The sequence below is a fragment of the Empidonax traillii genome, unplaced genomic scaffold, assembly GCF_003031625.1.
Source record: "Empidonax traillii isolate 1590-97213 ecotype Southwest subspecies unplaced genomic scaffold, ASM303162v1 scaffold16:size2589160, whole genome shotgun sequence".
Taxonomy (NCBI): Eukaryota; Metazoa; Chordata; class Aves; order Passeriformes; family Tyrannidae; genus Empidonax; species Empidonax traillii.
Genome location: NW_020955209.1, coordinates 1,669,826 through 1,687,745, shown reverse-complemented (window position 1 = coordinate 1,687,745; position 17,920 = coordinate 1,669,826). Strand labels below are relative to the sequence as shown.

At 43.6% G+C, this 17,920-nt stretch overlaps 1 protein-coding gene across 1 annotated transcript in view; it reads left to right on the top strand.

Moving 5' to 3' along the window:
• The first annotated feature begins 17,202 nt into the window (after window positions 1–17,202).
• Window positions 17,203–17,920, top strand: part of PDSS2 (decaprenyl diphosphate synthase subunit 2) — a 112,647-nt gene continuing 111,929 nt past the window's right edge. Inside the window, exon 1 of the mRNA XM_027895373.1 lies at window positions 17,203–17,548. Coding sequence (XP_027751174.1) covers window positions 17,322–17,548 — 227 coding nt within the window. The 5' untranslated portion in view covers window positions 17,203–17,321. The remainder of the gene's footprint in view (window positions 17,549–17,920) is intronic.

The window sequence follows — 17,920 nt, the reverse complement described above, 5'->3', positions numbered from 1 at the left end:
GGCGGTGGCGGCGGCGGTGGCGGTGGCGGGCGGGCGGGGGTCGCGGGCGGGCAGGGGCGCGGGTGCCCCGGCGAGTCAGCCATCTTCTGCCTCGCCGCCGGCCCGCATGGGAGCGGCGGGGCGGGCGGGCGGGAGGCAGCGCGGAGCGAGCCGGCCCCGCGCCTGCTGTGGCGCTGCTGGCGGGCTGCCGCGGAGGGGGCGGCGGAGGGAAGGGGGAGGCCGGCCCCGGACCGCCGGCGGGCGGGGCTTGCCGGCACCGAATCGGCCGCCGCTGCCCGCCATGGGAGCCGCGGAGGGGGGAGGCGCCGCGCCGAGCACCGGGCGGAGCGGAACGCAGGGAGCGGAGCGGAGCGGAGCGCAGGGGGCGGCGCGCCCCCGCCCCCGCCCCCAGCACGGGTGAGGGAGGGGGACCGGGTACCCCCCCCCCACACCCGAGGGGTCCCGTCCTGTCCCGTCCCGTCCGCGACACCTTCAGCCGGGGGTCTCTTCGCCTGATTACTGCTGGTTTTCCCTTTATCTGCGCAGGGGAGGTGCGGATGAATGGTTTGGTGGGACGCGCTTCAGCGAGGAGGTGCCGGGTTACAATACACACTGGGGGCGATACATTGATTATTCCTGGGCTGTGCTTTCCCGCTTTCCCTGGCAGTCCCTGATTACCCGGTACAACACAGTACGGCACGGGGGTGTCCATTGTTCCGTTAGTCTAAATTGTAATCGTACGGGGTTTCTCATTATGACTGCGGTACACCTTAAAATGATACATTCTTTGTAAAAGCACCCAAACCCACAGTCGAAAGATAAACTGCGTTCCGTGTGGATATGAGTAGGCTCCCCGTAAAAATATCTGTTTAGCCTGTCAAAGACAAGTTCGTTTTGCGTACAACAATGTCTAATTTACATTCTCTGTCTCCGAAGCTTTAAATCACTGGCACTTTTCAGCATGAAAAGTTGAGCACAACTTTGCTCATTTCGCGACTAAAATGAGCCTTGCCTGCCTTCTTCAGATGGCAGAGCAATTAGAGACGCGAGGCACATTTTCTCCCGGGACACTGAAAATAAGAAGAAATCGGGATTTTGCATAGTCTTAGCTGTTAGAGCGTCGAGCATCAAAAGGTGAGATAGCAACCACATTGTCTGTAAAATCCTAGAGCGCATCCGCAGTGGTAAGGTCACGGCTGCTGCGAAGCGAAGGTGCTGCCACTCCCCTCGCTGCCTGAAAGAATCAGGCAGATTGTTGGGAAAAAAACAGCCTTGATCGTTTGTTTTCGCAGAGCAGCAGGACCTCGCAGAGACCCTCGAGAAGGCTCTGCTGTCAGTGAAGAGCTGCAGCGGTTCAGCTGCAGCAGGGCTTGTGCTGTGGGCTTTGTCCATTCTGCGAACCCCAGGAGCAAGGTCTGGGCTCAGACCCACCAGCAGCAAGTATGAGAAGAAACCAAGGTGTTTTTTTTTTTTTTTTTTTTTTTTTTTTCTTGCTTGTAGTATTTTAAAATACAGTGATTTCTGAAACTTGTGTAAACTAACTTGTGCCTCCAGGTAACCCCCAAAGGATGGTGCTTAGTAGGGAGGTTTCCCTCCTTCTGTGCCCCACCACCAGCAGCAGCAACCTCAACTGTATGTTTTGTTCACCGTATTCTGTTACAAATGAATTGGTACAGTTGAGCTCTCATCAAGTACAGAAGATATTCCCATTAATCTCAATGTATTCTTTCACACAATAGGGATAAGACAGGCAGCACAAGGGATAGTTGCTTTTAAACACAATCTCATATGGCTCTTTGAAACCTTTGGCTGGAAAAGGCAAGCCAACTTTAGACAACTATTCTGCATTGAATGGCCATCACACTTCTGATAAATCCAGTCATTCTAGTGGAAAAGGCAAAATTAATTCTTGTATTAGACATATTGATACAGTTCACACAGTTTCTCTGTAGAATGGATAGAAGAGTTTTAATGAAAACCTTAACCTTACTCTACTTAACACAGAGTACTACCTCAAATGATTCTTGTTCAGTGAAATATCAGAAGACTACCTCTCAACACCTACTATGTATATTGTAATATATACTACTACTATACCTACTATTTATATTGTAATAATATACTGTATATTATAATAATATACACTGTTTGGTTGCATAAATTTAACAGGTTTGAGTTGACAATCTGTCAAAAAAATTAATCTCAAACTACCAGCACAAACAGAGCTTCCTTTAATGTCGGAAGATACTTTGGAGAATGTATTTGCAAGCCTGGATAACGTGAATTGACTTCAGTAGGTTATAGTGAATAGACCAAAATTAATGTCTTCAGGACCAAATCCGTCAGTCCAGTTTTCCTGAGTAACATCTGAAGGTTTTGCTGCAAATTGAAGCACTTCACACACCCCTTGTTACCAGTTCTGAATGCCAAAAGTTAAGTAGTGGCTTTCAGATAGGGTTTTTTTTCCGCTATATTTTTCTGCATACTTTTGAATGGAGATGTAAACTTATTTCTCCTGACACTAGGCTCATTTTCTCAGCTCTTTAAAAAGAACCTCCAGTCCCCCAGTATCTCATCAACCACCAGATCAAAGCCACCGTCTTAAAGCATATCCTGTTTTTCTCAGTATTTAATATAGGATTGGGATGGATACAGAAGTTCTACCTCTCTGTCCTAATAATAATATCTCCATCTGACAGCAGGTTATTTCTGCAACTGTCACGATTCCTACTTTTCTGGAGCTGTTATTACCTTTACATATTGCATATTATTACACTGCATATTCTTGGGAAGTTGTTCTTCTAGTGATAGCATATGGAGGACCATCAACTGTCAACAGAGAAGTTCATGCATTTAGAGCGCTCAGACGTTATCTGACACACATTGGAGGTACTGAAATAAGTTTTGCAAACCATCTAATTATTCCACTTGTTACTGGGGAGGGACTGACTAACAAAAAGGAACACTTTCAGGTTTTAGTGGTAGCTCATGAACTCACAAGGGGAGGGAGAATATCAGAATCTATGGAAGTCACAGATTTGTCAGTCATACAATGGCACTGATTTGAAGATCTCCAAAAAGCTACGATAAAATAAATCTGGTATTTACATTACCCTAACATTAAATACATTGACTTAACTGTGACAGCACATATTTCTTGTGTGAAAACCTGTAGTCTTGGTAAAGAAACCTGTTTCAGTAGTTCTGAGTATGGATTCTGCAAACATCTTAAGCAGGTGAATAAAGGTGACTGATTGGATCAATAGAACGGCTCAGATTTATTCTACCAGACAGAGATACCAAGGTATGTGGTATCAATAAGCAGTTTGCAGCCAAAGACGAAATCCTGGTCCTGTGGGAATCAGTGAAGATTTTTTACTCCTGAGTTTAATGAGACTAAATTCCATGTGAACTTTCCAGGGTGATTTTAAATCAATCTATTAAAGTGCATGCTCTAACCACAGTGCAACAGAGAAAGTTCCTTACTGTCTTGACGTTTCAAGGGATTTGAAGCTGGTTGCTTTTTTTGGTTAGCTCAATGGTCACTTTCAAAATTGGGAAGAAACTTTGGGATTCTGCTTTTCAGTGGTCTGTAAGTCACCTGCAAGATTGAGGTTCAGAACCCTGCTGTGCCTGAGTCATGGCAAGAATCTGAGCTTTTCCTTCCATTGCCCAAGCACATATTTTACACCCAAGGCACCTTGCCAAGCTCCATATTTTTGTTCTTTGCATTCCCAGCTCTGAAATTGCACCTGGATTTTTGCAAACACAGTATTTTGGACTTCTGAAAAACAAATATAGTTCATAAAATGACAGGTGCAAATGAGTTGCCTAAAATAAATCATCCTGAGTTTAATTTATTTCTATTATTCATATGCCTATTTATTAGTATTTACATGTTTTAAAAGGGTACCTATCCAAGTACCAGAGCTGCTTTTTTAGACAACACAAAAGCAACACTTTGCTCTAAGTTCTTCAGTGTGGTCTCTATTAATGTGTAAGTCTCGTTAATATTATTATTGAGATATCTCTTCTCGCTTTTGCCTGCTGGGGAGGACGAGATAAACAAGCAGGCCTGATTTTTCCAGCTGGTAAATATGCAAGCGGCACAACGCCTTCAAAGCAAAAGGTTTTAGAAGGCAACGGCAACAAACAAACGGCACTCTGGGAGCACACTGGAAAGACTGTGACGCTTTCAGAGGCAAAATCGGGACAAGCGGGGTCATTCCCGGAGCCGCGGAGCTGCCCGATGGGAAGTGGGAGCGGCAGACGGGCGAAGGGGCCACGGCCCCACCGCCCCCGGCCCGATGAGCAGCATCCCCTCATCCCAGCGGCCGCGGCGAGAGCTCCCCCTCCTGTCCCGCTCCTTCTCAGCACGGTGGGAAGCGCATCATGGAGCCTCGGACACCGAAACGCGTTTAAGCACCAGTCTGCGTGCGTTTATGCACGTATAAACCCACACGTACACCCACCCACACAAGAGGAAAACTGAAAGTAAAAAGGGAGGCTGTTCTCTTTTTTTTTTTTTTTTTTTTTTTTTTCCCCTTCCCTAAGTAACAGCCCCAGACTTTGGCAGGCCAAAGTAAAGGTGCAGCTTGTAACTGGGTTCTCTTAATATTGCTGATAATTTACCTTATTATTCCCTGCTTGCCAGGGTGTTGTCAGCTCTCCATCAGGTTGCTTAGTGATGCCAGTCACAGCGGAAAACATATGTCTATGCATTCTTTCACCTGTATCTGAGGGGAAACCATAATAAACAGCAATTTAAATTCAGGTATTTGGTTTGCTGGAGTGTTTAATTAAACAAAGAAATTCATTATGTGTGTTCACAGAAAAGTTCTGTTATGTTGATTTTTTTTTTTTTTGACTTGAAGTGGAAATGTTCCTCTGACTTTTTGTATAGCATGCTCAGATGATAGATTTTTTTTATGCCATTAGAAGCAAATAAATGCACTGAATAATTAAAAAATTGGCTCCCCATACTTGGGAGCTTTTTTTAAGTACACACAGCCATTTCTGTACACATGTGAACTTCTCCCTTGCTTCAGTCCCACCCAATCCCCACTTCCACTTCAGTGACGTTGTTTCACCCATACCTTTGAGAAGGGGTGCATTCCACTCGTTCCTGAACTTGGACGAATGCCCACAGCATTACTCACACACAGTAGTCTCTGTAGATTCCTTTCTGCTGTGGATACTAATCTCAGTCCAGAGTTTTCTTAGACGATTAGAGGCTGTTCTGCAAAACATCAAGAGGTAGCCTCTCCAAAGCAGACACAGTATAGCAGTTGTAATGCGAGTTGTGGTGGCTTTCCAAATACAAAGGTCTGGAAATGTTTGGAGGTGTTTTAATATTGATGAATATTTCAATTTTTTTGTACTCCTTTAGGGTTTCAGTGTCAAATCTGTACAGTTCAATGGCAAGGCAGAGTGTTAAAACTGTTAATGCTTTCTAAAGTTCTGGCAAACAGAGAGAAAGTATTCAACTTATGAAATCATTAATAATAATTGCTCTTCCAGCCTGAATCTTCACATAGCTTGATAAACAGAAAGAAATGTTAACTTGTTGCTCTGATTCTTTGTTAAATATTTTCAAGTCTTCTGTTACAATGCATTTTTGTTTCTTGTTTAATTTCCCGTGTTCCCCACAACAAAAGTAAGCCAGAAGAAGTCTTTAGCATCAGAAAACACCCACGCCATTAAAAATCAATCAATATTAAACCTTTTAAAAGGTAGCAATGCATTAAAAACCAAATTAGTAAAAATATGCCCTGGACACCAGTATTGACTTTGGGGAAAAATCTTTATCATCTGTCTACTGCTACGCTGTATCACTATGGTTATTCAGTGACTCTTCTGTGATGCTTTCATACTGAATATAATGCCAAAGATAAGGTAGAAGGAAATTAAGGACACACGGATGAGCAAGAAACTTAGATTCATTATAACTTTGCCATGACAAACTATGGGTTTGCAGCATCTACACTTCATTATGGTTAAGGCCTGTACCTCAGAATGAAATTAATCTTTTCAAAAGAGATTTTGGGAATCTTTTGAAGTTCTATTTTGTCCAAAACAGTGGCCTGTCATACAGGTTGGTAAAAGCATACACCAAGCCCTACTTTCTTAAGGGCTTCTTCTTTCCTTGTGGCGGATACCCAGAATTCTGACCTGAGATACCCTCCTACCCTCTGTGTGTTGTGCCCCTGTTTCTAACATACATTGAAAGCAGGGAACTGACAAAGTTAGATGCAAAACCAGTGAGAGGCGGTGACTTGTTCCCTCTGCAGAAGTTCTGCAGCTGTAAAGCTCCCTCTGAGGTGAACTGAGAATATTTACAGCTAAGGCACATTCATTTCTTCACCTATAATTTTGTTACAATTACTATTTCCACCCCTTCCCATTCTTTTACTTCTCCATGCAGAAAAAGGCAGGAGAGAGTTGTTTTACTTTATAAATGTGTAAGTCTACAAAATTCTACAATAACAGAAAGTATGGGGGAGAGGTTGTGTAGGATTGGGATACAGCAGAAAGTTCTCCCTTCTTTTTCACTTCACCTTTTTTTTTTTTTTTAATAGATTAATTGTGCTGATTCCTGAAAATATTGTTACAGTAATCTACATCAAGTTCTTCCTAAAAGGCATCCCTCCTCTCTTTGTCTTTCTGTGAAGAATAAAAGAATTTTTTACAATAACAATAGTGGTTTATACATTTTCTCTTAATCCTGTATTTCTCCTATGAGCTTTGTTGCACGATATAGTATGTCAGTTTAAGTAACATCTGTCAAGGGATGGAAAGCAATTGCAGGTTCTTTTCATTCATAAAGTCATTCTGGAGTTTCTTCATCCTTAATTTTCCTGTCATACTTTCAAAAACATTACATTATTTTGTCCAAATTACCCCCTTCATTGCATATACAAGATACAGTGGGTTATTCCTCTCTTTCCTGGACCCAAAGAAACATGTCAAGGTACCTACACTGACTTATACTAAATGATTTCGACTTGGGTAAAGTTGGGCTTTGACACATCATTATTTGACAATTGCTCTTCTAGTGCAATGCTTGCTTTCCTGTCAGTAATTCCCTGGAATCCTATATGATGTGGTTCAATCTCTTGATCTTCTCAGCTATGTTTACATTAATTTTACACATCCTAATACATAATGGCAATGCCTTCACATTTCTGTGGTGAAAAGTCTGTCAAAAAATCCAAACATATCTTGGGTATGTAGAAATATATTCAGGACTGTGGCATGTATTCAGCAAATCCTAGAATAGTGGAGATTGGAAGGGACCTCTGGACATCTCCCTGCTCAAAGCAGAGCAGCTTGGTTCTGTGTCCACTCATATTTTAAATATCCCCAAGCATGGAGACTCTGTAGCATCTCTGGGCTATCTGTTCCAAAATTTGAACATCTTCACATTAAAAAACTCTTCTTCTTATGTTTATGTGGAATTTGCTGTATTCCAATTTGTGCCCATGTATCCCTTGTCCTTCCATTGCGAAAAGTATGGCTCCACCTTCTCTACTTGCCTCCCCCCAGTCAGGTATTTACACACATTGATTGTACATCTCCCTGGTCCTTCCTTTCTCCTGACTGAACAGTCCCAAATTTCTCAGCCTTTCCTCAGACATCAGACGCTCCAGTCCCTTTATCATCTCCAAGGCCCTTCACTGTCCTTGTCTCCATATGTGTCCATGTCTCTTTTATACTGGAGAGCCCGGACCGTGACCCAGTACTGCAGATGTGCCTCACCAGGGCTGAGCAGAGCGGAAGGATCACCTCCCTCAACCTGCCAGCAGTTCTCTTCCTAATACACCCCAGCCTTCTTTACTTTAAGGCTGCACTACTGGCTCATGTTCAGCTTGTTAAATGCCAGGGTCCCCAGGGCCTTCTCTGCAAAGCTGCTCTCCAGCTGCTTCCCCACCTGTATTACTACAAATATTGCCCTGATCTGGGTGCAGGATTTCACATTTCTTTGCTGAAATTCATGAGACTCTTGTCAGCCTATCCTTCTGTATCTTATTAAATTTGCTTTGATTTATGATCTTCTAAGTAATCAGTAATACTATTATCTGGAAATATTTTGTTTTCCTGAACTGTGTGGCTTTTCTTAATTAAATCATGCATGTAACATTAATTATAATAATCTATGTCTCTTACTGCCATAACCAAAAATAGGTTTTGCTCAAAGCCAGTCCTGAGAATCTTTCTCTATGCAGACAGGACTTTTTGCCTTAACACATGATCAGTGTACGCATCCATCTCCATCCAAGATTCTTGAACTCAGGTGGGGTTATCGATTTCTTTTCAAGGGCTACTTGTTAAAGCAGAATTGACATATCTTCGCCACTGCCTCTCAGGTCACCAGAGAGTGCAGATGGGAGATGGTCACACGCATTTTCCATCCCACTCAGATGGCCCAGCAAAGGCTTGCCATGAGACTTCAGCTTTGGATGAGTTCTGGGAGTTGAGGGTCAGGAACTCCACGCGTATTTCTATTAGCATGCATTGAAATCCTGCCCATATGAACATGACAAACCCAGCCATACTGGGGTTTATTCTGAGTATCACTAGAGGTCCCCAGGTGCACCACCGTTCCTGCAAGCTCAGGCAGGAATGGCTCTCAGAGCCAAAGCTCTGTATGATTGCTTCTTCCCATGCCCCAGGACAAAGTGAGAAATTGCTTTCTGCATACTGTACATGCTAGTCACAGCTAGTATCTCTTGAGCCCTGGTGCTAGGAGCTGTAGACTGAGGTTTATTGGCTTTGCCTGAATTGCCAACACCAGAACAAGGTCCAAGGTGAACTTCAAAATGTTTTCAGCCATAAGATTAGTTGGGGTCTTCTTGTCTGTTGTTAACTAATATTACAAGTGCCAGTTAGTATTACAGCTATTTTGCAGATGAGAAATCATCGGGAGAGAGATTAAGTGACAAAACATATGTACTTGGAGAGACTCGTGGCCTCAAGTAGAACTCAGCTCTTATGTCTTGTAGGACAGTCCTGTCACCATTAGAACATGTAATCTAACCTTCTTGGAAAAAAATGAAATGTGAGCCTCCCTTTGAACCGGCTTGACTTTGAGCTCCCTCATGAAACACCAACGACCTTCGAAAGAACACGGGGATGGCACCATAGACAGATTTTCCCTCAGCTGGCTGGAAGCAAAGTTATTTGAAATAACTGCCAAAGCTGTAATTTATCAGGCTTTTTCACAGATTCCACAAAAGCAAGGAAATTCAAAGTTGAAAGGCTTTCTCCAGGCAGAACATGCCAGGCATTTGTGCATGAATTGCAGGAGGAGACACGATATGTTTCTTTTAGAGCTGTTGTTGCCATCATGGAAAGCGAACAAGCATCTGTGCTTCGGAAATCAGTGGATGGAAGGTGTTCCGTGAAAGGCAGCATGTGGGAAAGCAGCTTAAAATGGTGAGAGTGTACAAAAGTAGCAGGAGTTCTGAATGCCATCCGGGAGAAGAACTGGAACAAGGCTGACACATAGAAAGGTGGCGAGGAAGCAAAAAGAAATGCAAAGAGGAGTACACCGAAGGAAAAAAAAACCACCCACTTCTGGCTAGGGAATAGGTCTGAGCAAATTCCAAGAAACAGAGAAAGAGGGAAAATTAAAGGGCAAATGGAAAGTGTGTCTATTAGATGATTGTGCAGGTGAACATGTAAGTTAAAATTTTGGTATGTTTTACTGTAGAAACATATACAGAGCTGAAAATCAGATGTCCCAGCAGGACTCCTGGTATAGCAAAGATGTATATATTTATAGTATACAACCTGTAAAATGATTCTCCTCTGTAGCAATTGCCACTGATCCTGAAAAAATGGCACGATTCGCATTTAGTAGTATTTATTTCAAGAGTAGTGCTTACCTTAAATCACCATATGTCAGGGTTGCACTGCCAGTCCTAAGGTTCTTAATTTCACTCCAGGGCTGACGAATTCCTGTGTCACTACACTGTGAAGCTGTATCCAGAATAACAATTTAATACTTGAGTGCCCAGAGCCAGGCAGATGTTTTGCATAAAAGTGTTCTCTTGTGCTTGTGGAGTGCCTGCAGCTCCCCTCAAGAGGTGGTGGGTGCTAAGCACCTCTGAAAAACAGGTCATTGTCACTCAAGAGTTCAGAAAGGAACTGAGGTGCCAAAGTTTAAGGCTAAACTTACAAGTAAGTGACATTGTTGTGGAATCGTGTGCCTCTGAAGGACTGCCATGCTTTCGGTCATTTGAATTTTGGCATGTAATAGGCATGCATTTGTAAATCAGATGCCTTTATAGCTTGTAACACCCTCCAGAAATGAGGATAAAAGAAAGAGGGAATTAGAGAGGAAAGAAGGAAGATGAGGGGAATTAATAAAACAGAAATGGATGGAGATGTATTCAAGGTTCTTTAAGAGTAGCTTGGGCATGCCTCATTGGTTCTGAATGCAAAGTACCAGTTAGAAGGCTTAAAATAAACATAATGAAGTGGGGATTCTTCCATGTAATGCACAATAAAACTATGGAACACATGTCCACAGGATTTTTGGGGGAGAAAAAGTCTAAACAGCTTCAAAGAAAAGCTTAGAAGAGACAGACTTGGGAGATCTGGGAAATAGCTGTGTTTTCATTTATTAAACATGATAGACTTGATAGGGCATCTGGCTCAAGAAGTGTCTAAAGCGTGGTCAGGTGGGAGTTAGACTGACATACCACAGGACATATTTCTCTGTACTTGCTTGATTTCTCATTCTATTCTCTTAAGCATTTCCTACTGGCTCTTATGGGAGATGGTACACTACTGCAAATGCTCCTTTAATCTGACTCTTATATTCTCTTTTATTCTCTTATATTCTATTTTGCATTAGTAGCTTACGATTTCCCTTCTATAGGTTACTTAACTGTGCTTGCCTAGATCAAGTTTTTTTCCTCCTGTCCTCCTGCAGCAGCAACTATGATTTCTATAATGTCCAAATATTAACTATTTTAAAGCATGTATTGAAGAGGCGGGCAGGCATTTTACGTACAGGGATTAAAGGGAGAACAGACGCAAGTGAGTTAAGTGCCAGGTAAATATAAATGCATCACCCCTGGTAACCGGAGAGCCATCAGACTTTGTCTCCAACGGATTGACATCAGGATAGATTCAAAAGCAGAGGGAATGGTTCTGGCAAACACCTATACTTAACAAAAAGCTTTACCTAGACTGGGGGAAAGTGTGTTGATAGTACAGTATAACACAGATTAATACCTTTTAATGTCCCCAAAGCCATGTAGTTATACTTGAAATACATTATTTTGGTTGGAATTGCAGAATTACAGGGATAGATTCAAATGGTTTGTTTAACTTGGGGTTTCTAACTCAAACTGGAAAACCATTTTCTTTATCATCCAGGTTCACTTTCATATACTGAGGCTTGGTTCCCAGACCAGCATTACTGTCCACCTGGTAGCAAGGCAGCGAGTGGGCACAGAGGGTGAGAAGCCCCCTAGAAAACTCTTCTCTCAAGTGTTCTGGGCTTTAAAGCCGATCAGTAAACAGCAAGCCAGTGCTGAGTCTCTGGTGCAGAGCACTCGTGCTGTGCAGCACTGCTCAGGGAGTGGGTAGTGGCTTTCTTGGGAACTGGATCTTTCAGGCATTCTTCAAAGGCGACTCATAAATAGAAAGGTACAGAAACCCACGTGGACGTAAGAAAGGCACCGGTGACTTCTGCAAAGTTTACTTCAGAGGAAATGTGCAGCCAGCCGTGGTGGAGAATACATAACTTCCACCCTAATAAAAAGAGAGTGATAAAAAAGTGTACAAACCCAGTACTACTAGCAGGAACAAATTTAGTATTATATCTGTGTTTTGATTATGTATGTGAATAGCAAGCAGCAAAATATAAATAACACTTCATAAATTACATTTATTTAGTCCCTGAGAAGTAAGCATTTTAACTGAGAAATGTTTCCATTTATTTATTTAAATCCATATAAAATGTGCATGTTGTGTATGTTTGCCATACTATGGCAAATTTCTGGCCATACTACGTCTTTAATCCCTGGGTTCTCTCATTATTTAGTAACTGTGACATGATTTATGTAGAGTTTTTCAAAAAATTTTTCACATAACATACAAAACTCCAATTTTTTTTTCTGCAGGACTCTCCCAAATCACATCATCTCCTGTGATTTTAAGGGATACTGAGATGAAAAAAAATCCATAGAAAATCTACAGATTTGCGGGGTATGGAGTTTAGTAGCGGGCATGTAGGTAAGCCTTTGTTTAGCATGGCTGTCATTTTGCTCTTGCCCAAACCATGAACTCCTTAGGCAAGAGACCATTTCCTTTGTTCCGGTTTTGAAACGTGTCTGGCTGGAGTTTTCCACTGCTACTGGTGTTCAATTAAATACAAATAATAAATAGTTAATGGGTTGCTGAGCTGCAGAGGTGGGGCTAATCAGCTGAGGCTTCATGGGGTAGTTAATGATGGATTAGGAATGGGCGAACTGATAAAGCTGAATATTTAAAGGCTAATATTGTACAGGATGATGGATGCTTTGTCAGCTTCGATTGCATATGACCAGAACTAACAATGTGCTTATCTTCCTCCGCCTTCTTCTGTAGATTACTCGGCTCCAAATCATTGCTGTTTTGAGAGTCTCTGTCCAAATTCCCCTGAGTGGGATTCCGCCTGTCAGAGGAGATGGCCTAAGAGGCTGTCTTACAATTGAAATTGGGTTGGGAGGTGAAAAAACAGTGACTCTAAGAAGGAGGGGTGTGATCAGCTGCGCACTTGTCTGCCCCTGCTCATACTCAGCTTGCTGAAATGCAGCGACTTCAATTGATTTTGCTATTTTTGCAGCGTTGACTGACGAGCCAGTGAAGAGGGAACAGTGTTCTGTGAGAGAGCGGCACGGCAGGGGCACGTCCCATCGCCTGTGCTACACTGCTGAGAGCTACACAGAGCTTTGGCTTCTCCTCTGCGCTGTGCACCGATGAGCTACTGTACCACTGTGTTTGCTGTGCAGAGGATAATACACCTCTAATCTGTCAAAGAATCCCTTTGTATCACATCCGTATTTATTTATTTGTTTAAAACAAAAATAGTTATGCATTTGCTATTTTTTAACCAGCAACATACCATGTTCTGATGTTGCTATCTTTGTGGGCATATTTAGGCTTAGAAATTAATACCTTTTAGTGTCAAATTCTGTGCAAGGGACATGACTCCTACTGAAACCAACTGATGCTAAATGATGGTGTTTTTTCAGCATCCAACGATGGGATCAATAAGGCCTTCATCCTTGTCGGTAGTCTGTCAGCTGGTAGGAAGACAGGCAGCCTTGTAGACAAGACACAGACAAGGAGGTCAAGAGAAGTGGATTCTTTTCTCAGTTTGCCTTAGGGCTTTTGCAAAGCCTTGGACAAATCACACAACCTCTCCCGTTAAACCTCCTGACTTCCAAAATGGAAATGATCATAACTGTCTGCTTCCCAAGAATGCTATGGAGTAAATCAATTCGCAGAGAGGGGGGGAGGGAGGAGAAGGAGGTGTGTGGGATCAGCAACTACCTGGATGCTTTGGAAAGAACAGACGTACTTCTGTTAGTTTTCATTTTTGTAAACAGCCTTACAGTGCACCTAAGTATTAACATATTAAAAAATTAAAAACAGCTAGAGGATTTGGTTACATAGGCAGGGTATAGTTAATACAATATATTAACATTGCTAGTCTCATTCTCCTATGGACATCATTTATTTTGGATAAGGCCAGGGTTACTACAAAAAATTGAAAGATCAAATGTTTCCCAATCAAATGAGAGTGCTTTGCAATTGTTTTAGCTTAGAAGGTAGTCAGAAAAATATTTCCACATTTCATTTGCTGGAAAAGCTATCCAGAGCGGGCATTAGTAGTGGCTTTGATATATTCTCTGATACATTGGTCCAGAGCATGCTGATGTAAACAGAAGTGTCTTTTGACCTGTTATCTTTGTTCTTTAACCTTGATAGAAGCCCCCTTCAATGGCTTCTTTCTTCTCCTGGGGAGGCTTTAAAAAGTCAATTGATAGAGGAAAAAAAAGAGTTTCAGTTTTTTTCTCTGTGTAAGACCCTAAAGCAATAGACACATCTATTGTACAGTCACTGAAGTTCTTGAAATAGTGTGGGTTTTTCTCTTGAATCCTGCAGGGAAATGAGCAAAGAAGGAAAGAAAGAAAAAAAAAAAAGCATGCAGTTTTGTCCACAACTACGGTAAGTACATCATACTTTTCATACTTTTGCTCCTGATGTTTTTTTTTGAGAGAAAAACTGAGACACTCAGCTTCAGAAACACATAGTGCAAACAGTAATGCCTATGGGTAAGTTGGTCCAGCATTGCCCATTATACAACCTTGGCTTTTGATGCCTGTACCTGTCAAATATTAGCTAATTTCTATCGACTCTTTTTCTGTGATTGGTGTGTCAGCCTGAAGCTAATTCTTAAAATAGTTCAGTCAGTTTGCAAAATGAGGTTGGCAAAAAAATACATTTTGCTTCCCTTAAAAAAATATTGTTGGGTTGCATGACTGAGAAACTCTCCATGTTCTATATCTGCAGTTTGGCAAAGGATTTGCCAAGGATTTGATGGGTCCCACCCATAAACATGTATGATAAGAAGAGCCCATTATTAGGATGCAGGTTGTGCAGACAAGAGGATGAGTGGAACTTAATAAATAGCCTGCGATAAGAATGAAAGAGCAGTAGCCTGTAGGGATGGTGTGTGAGACTGAGGCAGAGATGTGAGGATGCTGGGAGAAAGAAACCATGAGCAAGGACCAAGACTTAAAAATGAACTCCTGAAGTAAGACTCTTAGGTTGTTAAGAAAGGGAAAAGGATGAAGGGATTGGGCTGAGAGTGAGAGACAGAAAGTCCTTGGGTATTACAGCACAGTCTTTTCAAAGAGGCTCTGTGGTCAAAAAATAATAATTAAAAAAAAGCTGTAAAACTCACTGACAAAGCATTTGCTTTATTTCTCCAGTGATTGCTGCATTTAAAGAACATCACCCTACTGCTGATGAATCCTGAGGAAGCTTTGGTGGCAGTGTGTAGTGGTGTGGATATCAAGGGTCTTTCCCTGGTCCTAAACCATTTGGACTTAGAAGAGTTCTACATAAGGGTTGCAGAGGTGTTTAGTTTTTTTAGACTAACACAAAGAACAGCAATTTGAAAGTGGAAGTCTCACACATTAGGAGATGGTAGGTTTGCTGCCCATAGAACCCTAATTTTCCTCAGTTTATATGCATTATTTTAAGCAGACTTTAATTGGATAATCATGTTAGTTTTTCACAGAACAGTTACCACATTAAGTGCAAGAATGGATATGGCTCAGGAAATGAATCAAGGAGCTTGTCACCATTACAGGATGAGGTGCCTTGGTAGCAACTCTTAAGTGCATCCCTCCGGCAATTTTCATTAACTTAGTCGTTCTGCACAGAAACATGCCACTGCATTCTGTCATTTCTAAACTGTGTTTATGAGCTGAAATTCCCTACTTAGCAACAGTTTCTTGTGTGACACCAGCTAACTAATCTGCCTCAGTGGCAGCTACTTCAAAGCAAAGCTTTATTCTCTCAGCAAACAGGTAGCAAAGAAAGCAAAGATTAGACATCAGAATCTTATATGTCACCTTCCCAGTTCTCACAGGTTCTCTCTATTCCAATTTTGCCTCTCTCGCCAGCTTGGGAGAGGCCACTTACAAAATGCCACAGGCATGTCCAGCTGTTGTTGACTCCACAGTCAAAGGCTATTCCTTACGACAGTACCTTTTAAAGTTTTGGAATTGTCTATGGCATGAGAACAATAAACATCTTGTCACTGCCATTGAAAAACAAGTAAGGGTGTTCCTTTTTAGTAGCTTCCCCTTTGTAACCCCAAGAGTCATTTGTGCTTTCCCCGGACATCTCTATTTGTGATGCAATTGTTTTCGATTTGCATCTCCTTTCACAGTATCCTTCAATGTAACTCTCTTTAATCACATGGAACACTGCAAACAAAATAAAGTGACCTGTACCTTCCATTGGTAAAGATAAGAAATGTAACGCCCTCATTTTTCATGTGAGTGTAGTCAATGGGGCAATTTTCTCATCAGAACTCTGCTTGATTTGTTGTGACAAAGCCTTAAAGTTATAGGAGGAATGTAAGTGACTGTAGAGACAGAACGGATCGTATTCTTGCTGAAGTATTTGTGGGATTGAGGAAGTCACCTAAATCCAATTTCTAAAGATGGCCAGTGAGTTTTCCTCCTCTGGGGTGCAGAAAATCCAGATTCTGAATTCACAAAAGATTTGGGTGCAGGTAGCTGCAAAGGGGCATCGTGATGGCTGTGCCCAGAATAAATGAAACACTACATGACACACCATATATGTGTGGGATTCAGAAATATTCAGAATTAGCTGTCAATTTTGATGTTAATTGTTTGGTCATAAGTACCTCTTTAGCTCTCAAGGAGGCTGTTCATAAACCCCTCATCTGTGTCACAATGGAAGCACCATAGAATGAACCTACAAGGAAAGACAGAACACGCAGTAACGTGCCACATCCCAAACAACTCTGGGAAGAGAGACAAGAAAAAAAGAACACCTGTACACTGCAACTGTAGAATCACAAAATCATCAAGGTCAAAAGAGACCTTTAAGATCATCCAGTCCAACCATCAAGCCAGCACTACCACTGTAACCCCTAAACCCCATCACCCAGCAGCAGATCCAGACGCCTCTCAAACACCTCCAGGGATGGTCACTCCAACCTATTCCAATGCCTGACCCTAACAGAGAAGAAGTTTTATAGAAAACGTGACTGTGTAGCCAAGGACTACAGGCTGAACACTTTAGGTGCGAACCTGAACTCTCTTCTCCGCCAGTCTCTCTACACAAACGCGGGGCGCAGGCTGAGCACATCTTGTTCTGCGGGACATGCCCAGCCAGCCAGGAGCCAGGCGCGGGCAGCGCTCCCTGTACAGAGGCTGAGGGAAGCGACAAGCACATAACGGGGAAGAGAAGCGCTGTCCCTTTCCCCGCCACGAGGGCTGAGGATGCAGGAAAACCAGAGCCTGTCCCTGCGAGCGCCCAGATCCATCACTCACTCCCCCCGCCGCCCGCGCTTTACGGCCCGGCGCGGTTTGCGACGCCCAAGATGGCGGCCCCCAGGGCAGAATGAGCCGTCTCCGGCCGCCGCTGCCGCCGCCGCCGCCGCCGGGGGAGACGCGGGTCAGAGGCAGGACTGGCAGGGGCGCTTCTCCGCGAGGGGCACTCGTCTGTACCCGCTCGGCGTGCGGGGCCCCGCCGGGGCTCGTAGCGGGAGAGCGGGGACTCCCCAGGGAAGCGGCATGTGGGGCGCCCTGCTGCGGCGCGGGGTGCGCGGCACCGGCGGGCTGCGGTGCCTGTCGTCGGGCGGCCCGCCCTGGAGCCAGGTGGTGTCGGAGGCCGAGAAGATCGTGGGCTACCCGACGTCCTTCATGAGCCTGCGGTGCCTGCTCAGCGACGAGCTCAGCAACATCGCCATGCAGGTCCGCAAGCTGGTGGGCACCAAGCACCCGCTGCTCGACACCGCCCGGTAAGCGCCGGGGGGGAGCTGGAGGGGGGCTCAGCGGGGCCGCGGCCGCCCGCAGCCCTGGGAGGCTTGTCAGAGCTCTGGGGAAGTTTTGGGCTCTGCTGGCCGTCGGGAGGCGGTGACCGTCATCGCCGCACGGCGCCCGCAGCCGGGGCCGTGCCTGGGATGTCCCCGGGAACGCGCTGCCCTGGGGCCGTGAGGTTTCGCCTCCGCTCCGGGATCCTCCTTCTTTCCCTGCCGCAACAGGTTTTCCCTGCGGTTACCCGCTGTCATTCGGAAGTTGCTTCGTTGTGACTCCACGTGCAGTGCTTCCCCATGCGGTGCAAAAAAAAAAAAAAAAAAAAAAAAAAAAAAAAAAAAAAAAAAAAAAAAAAA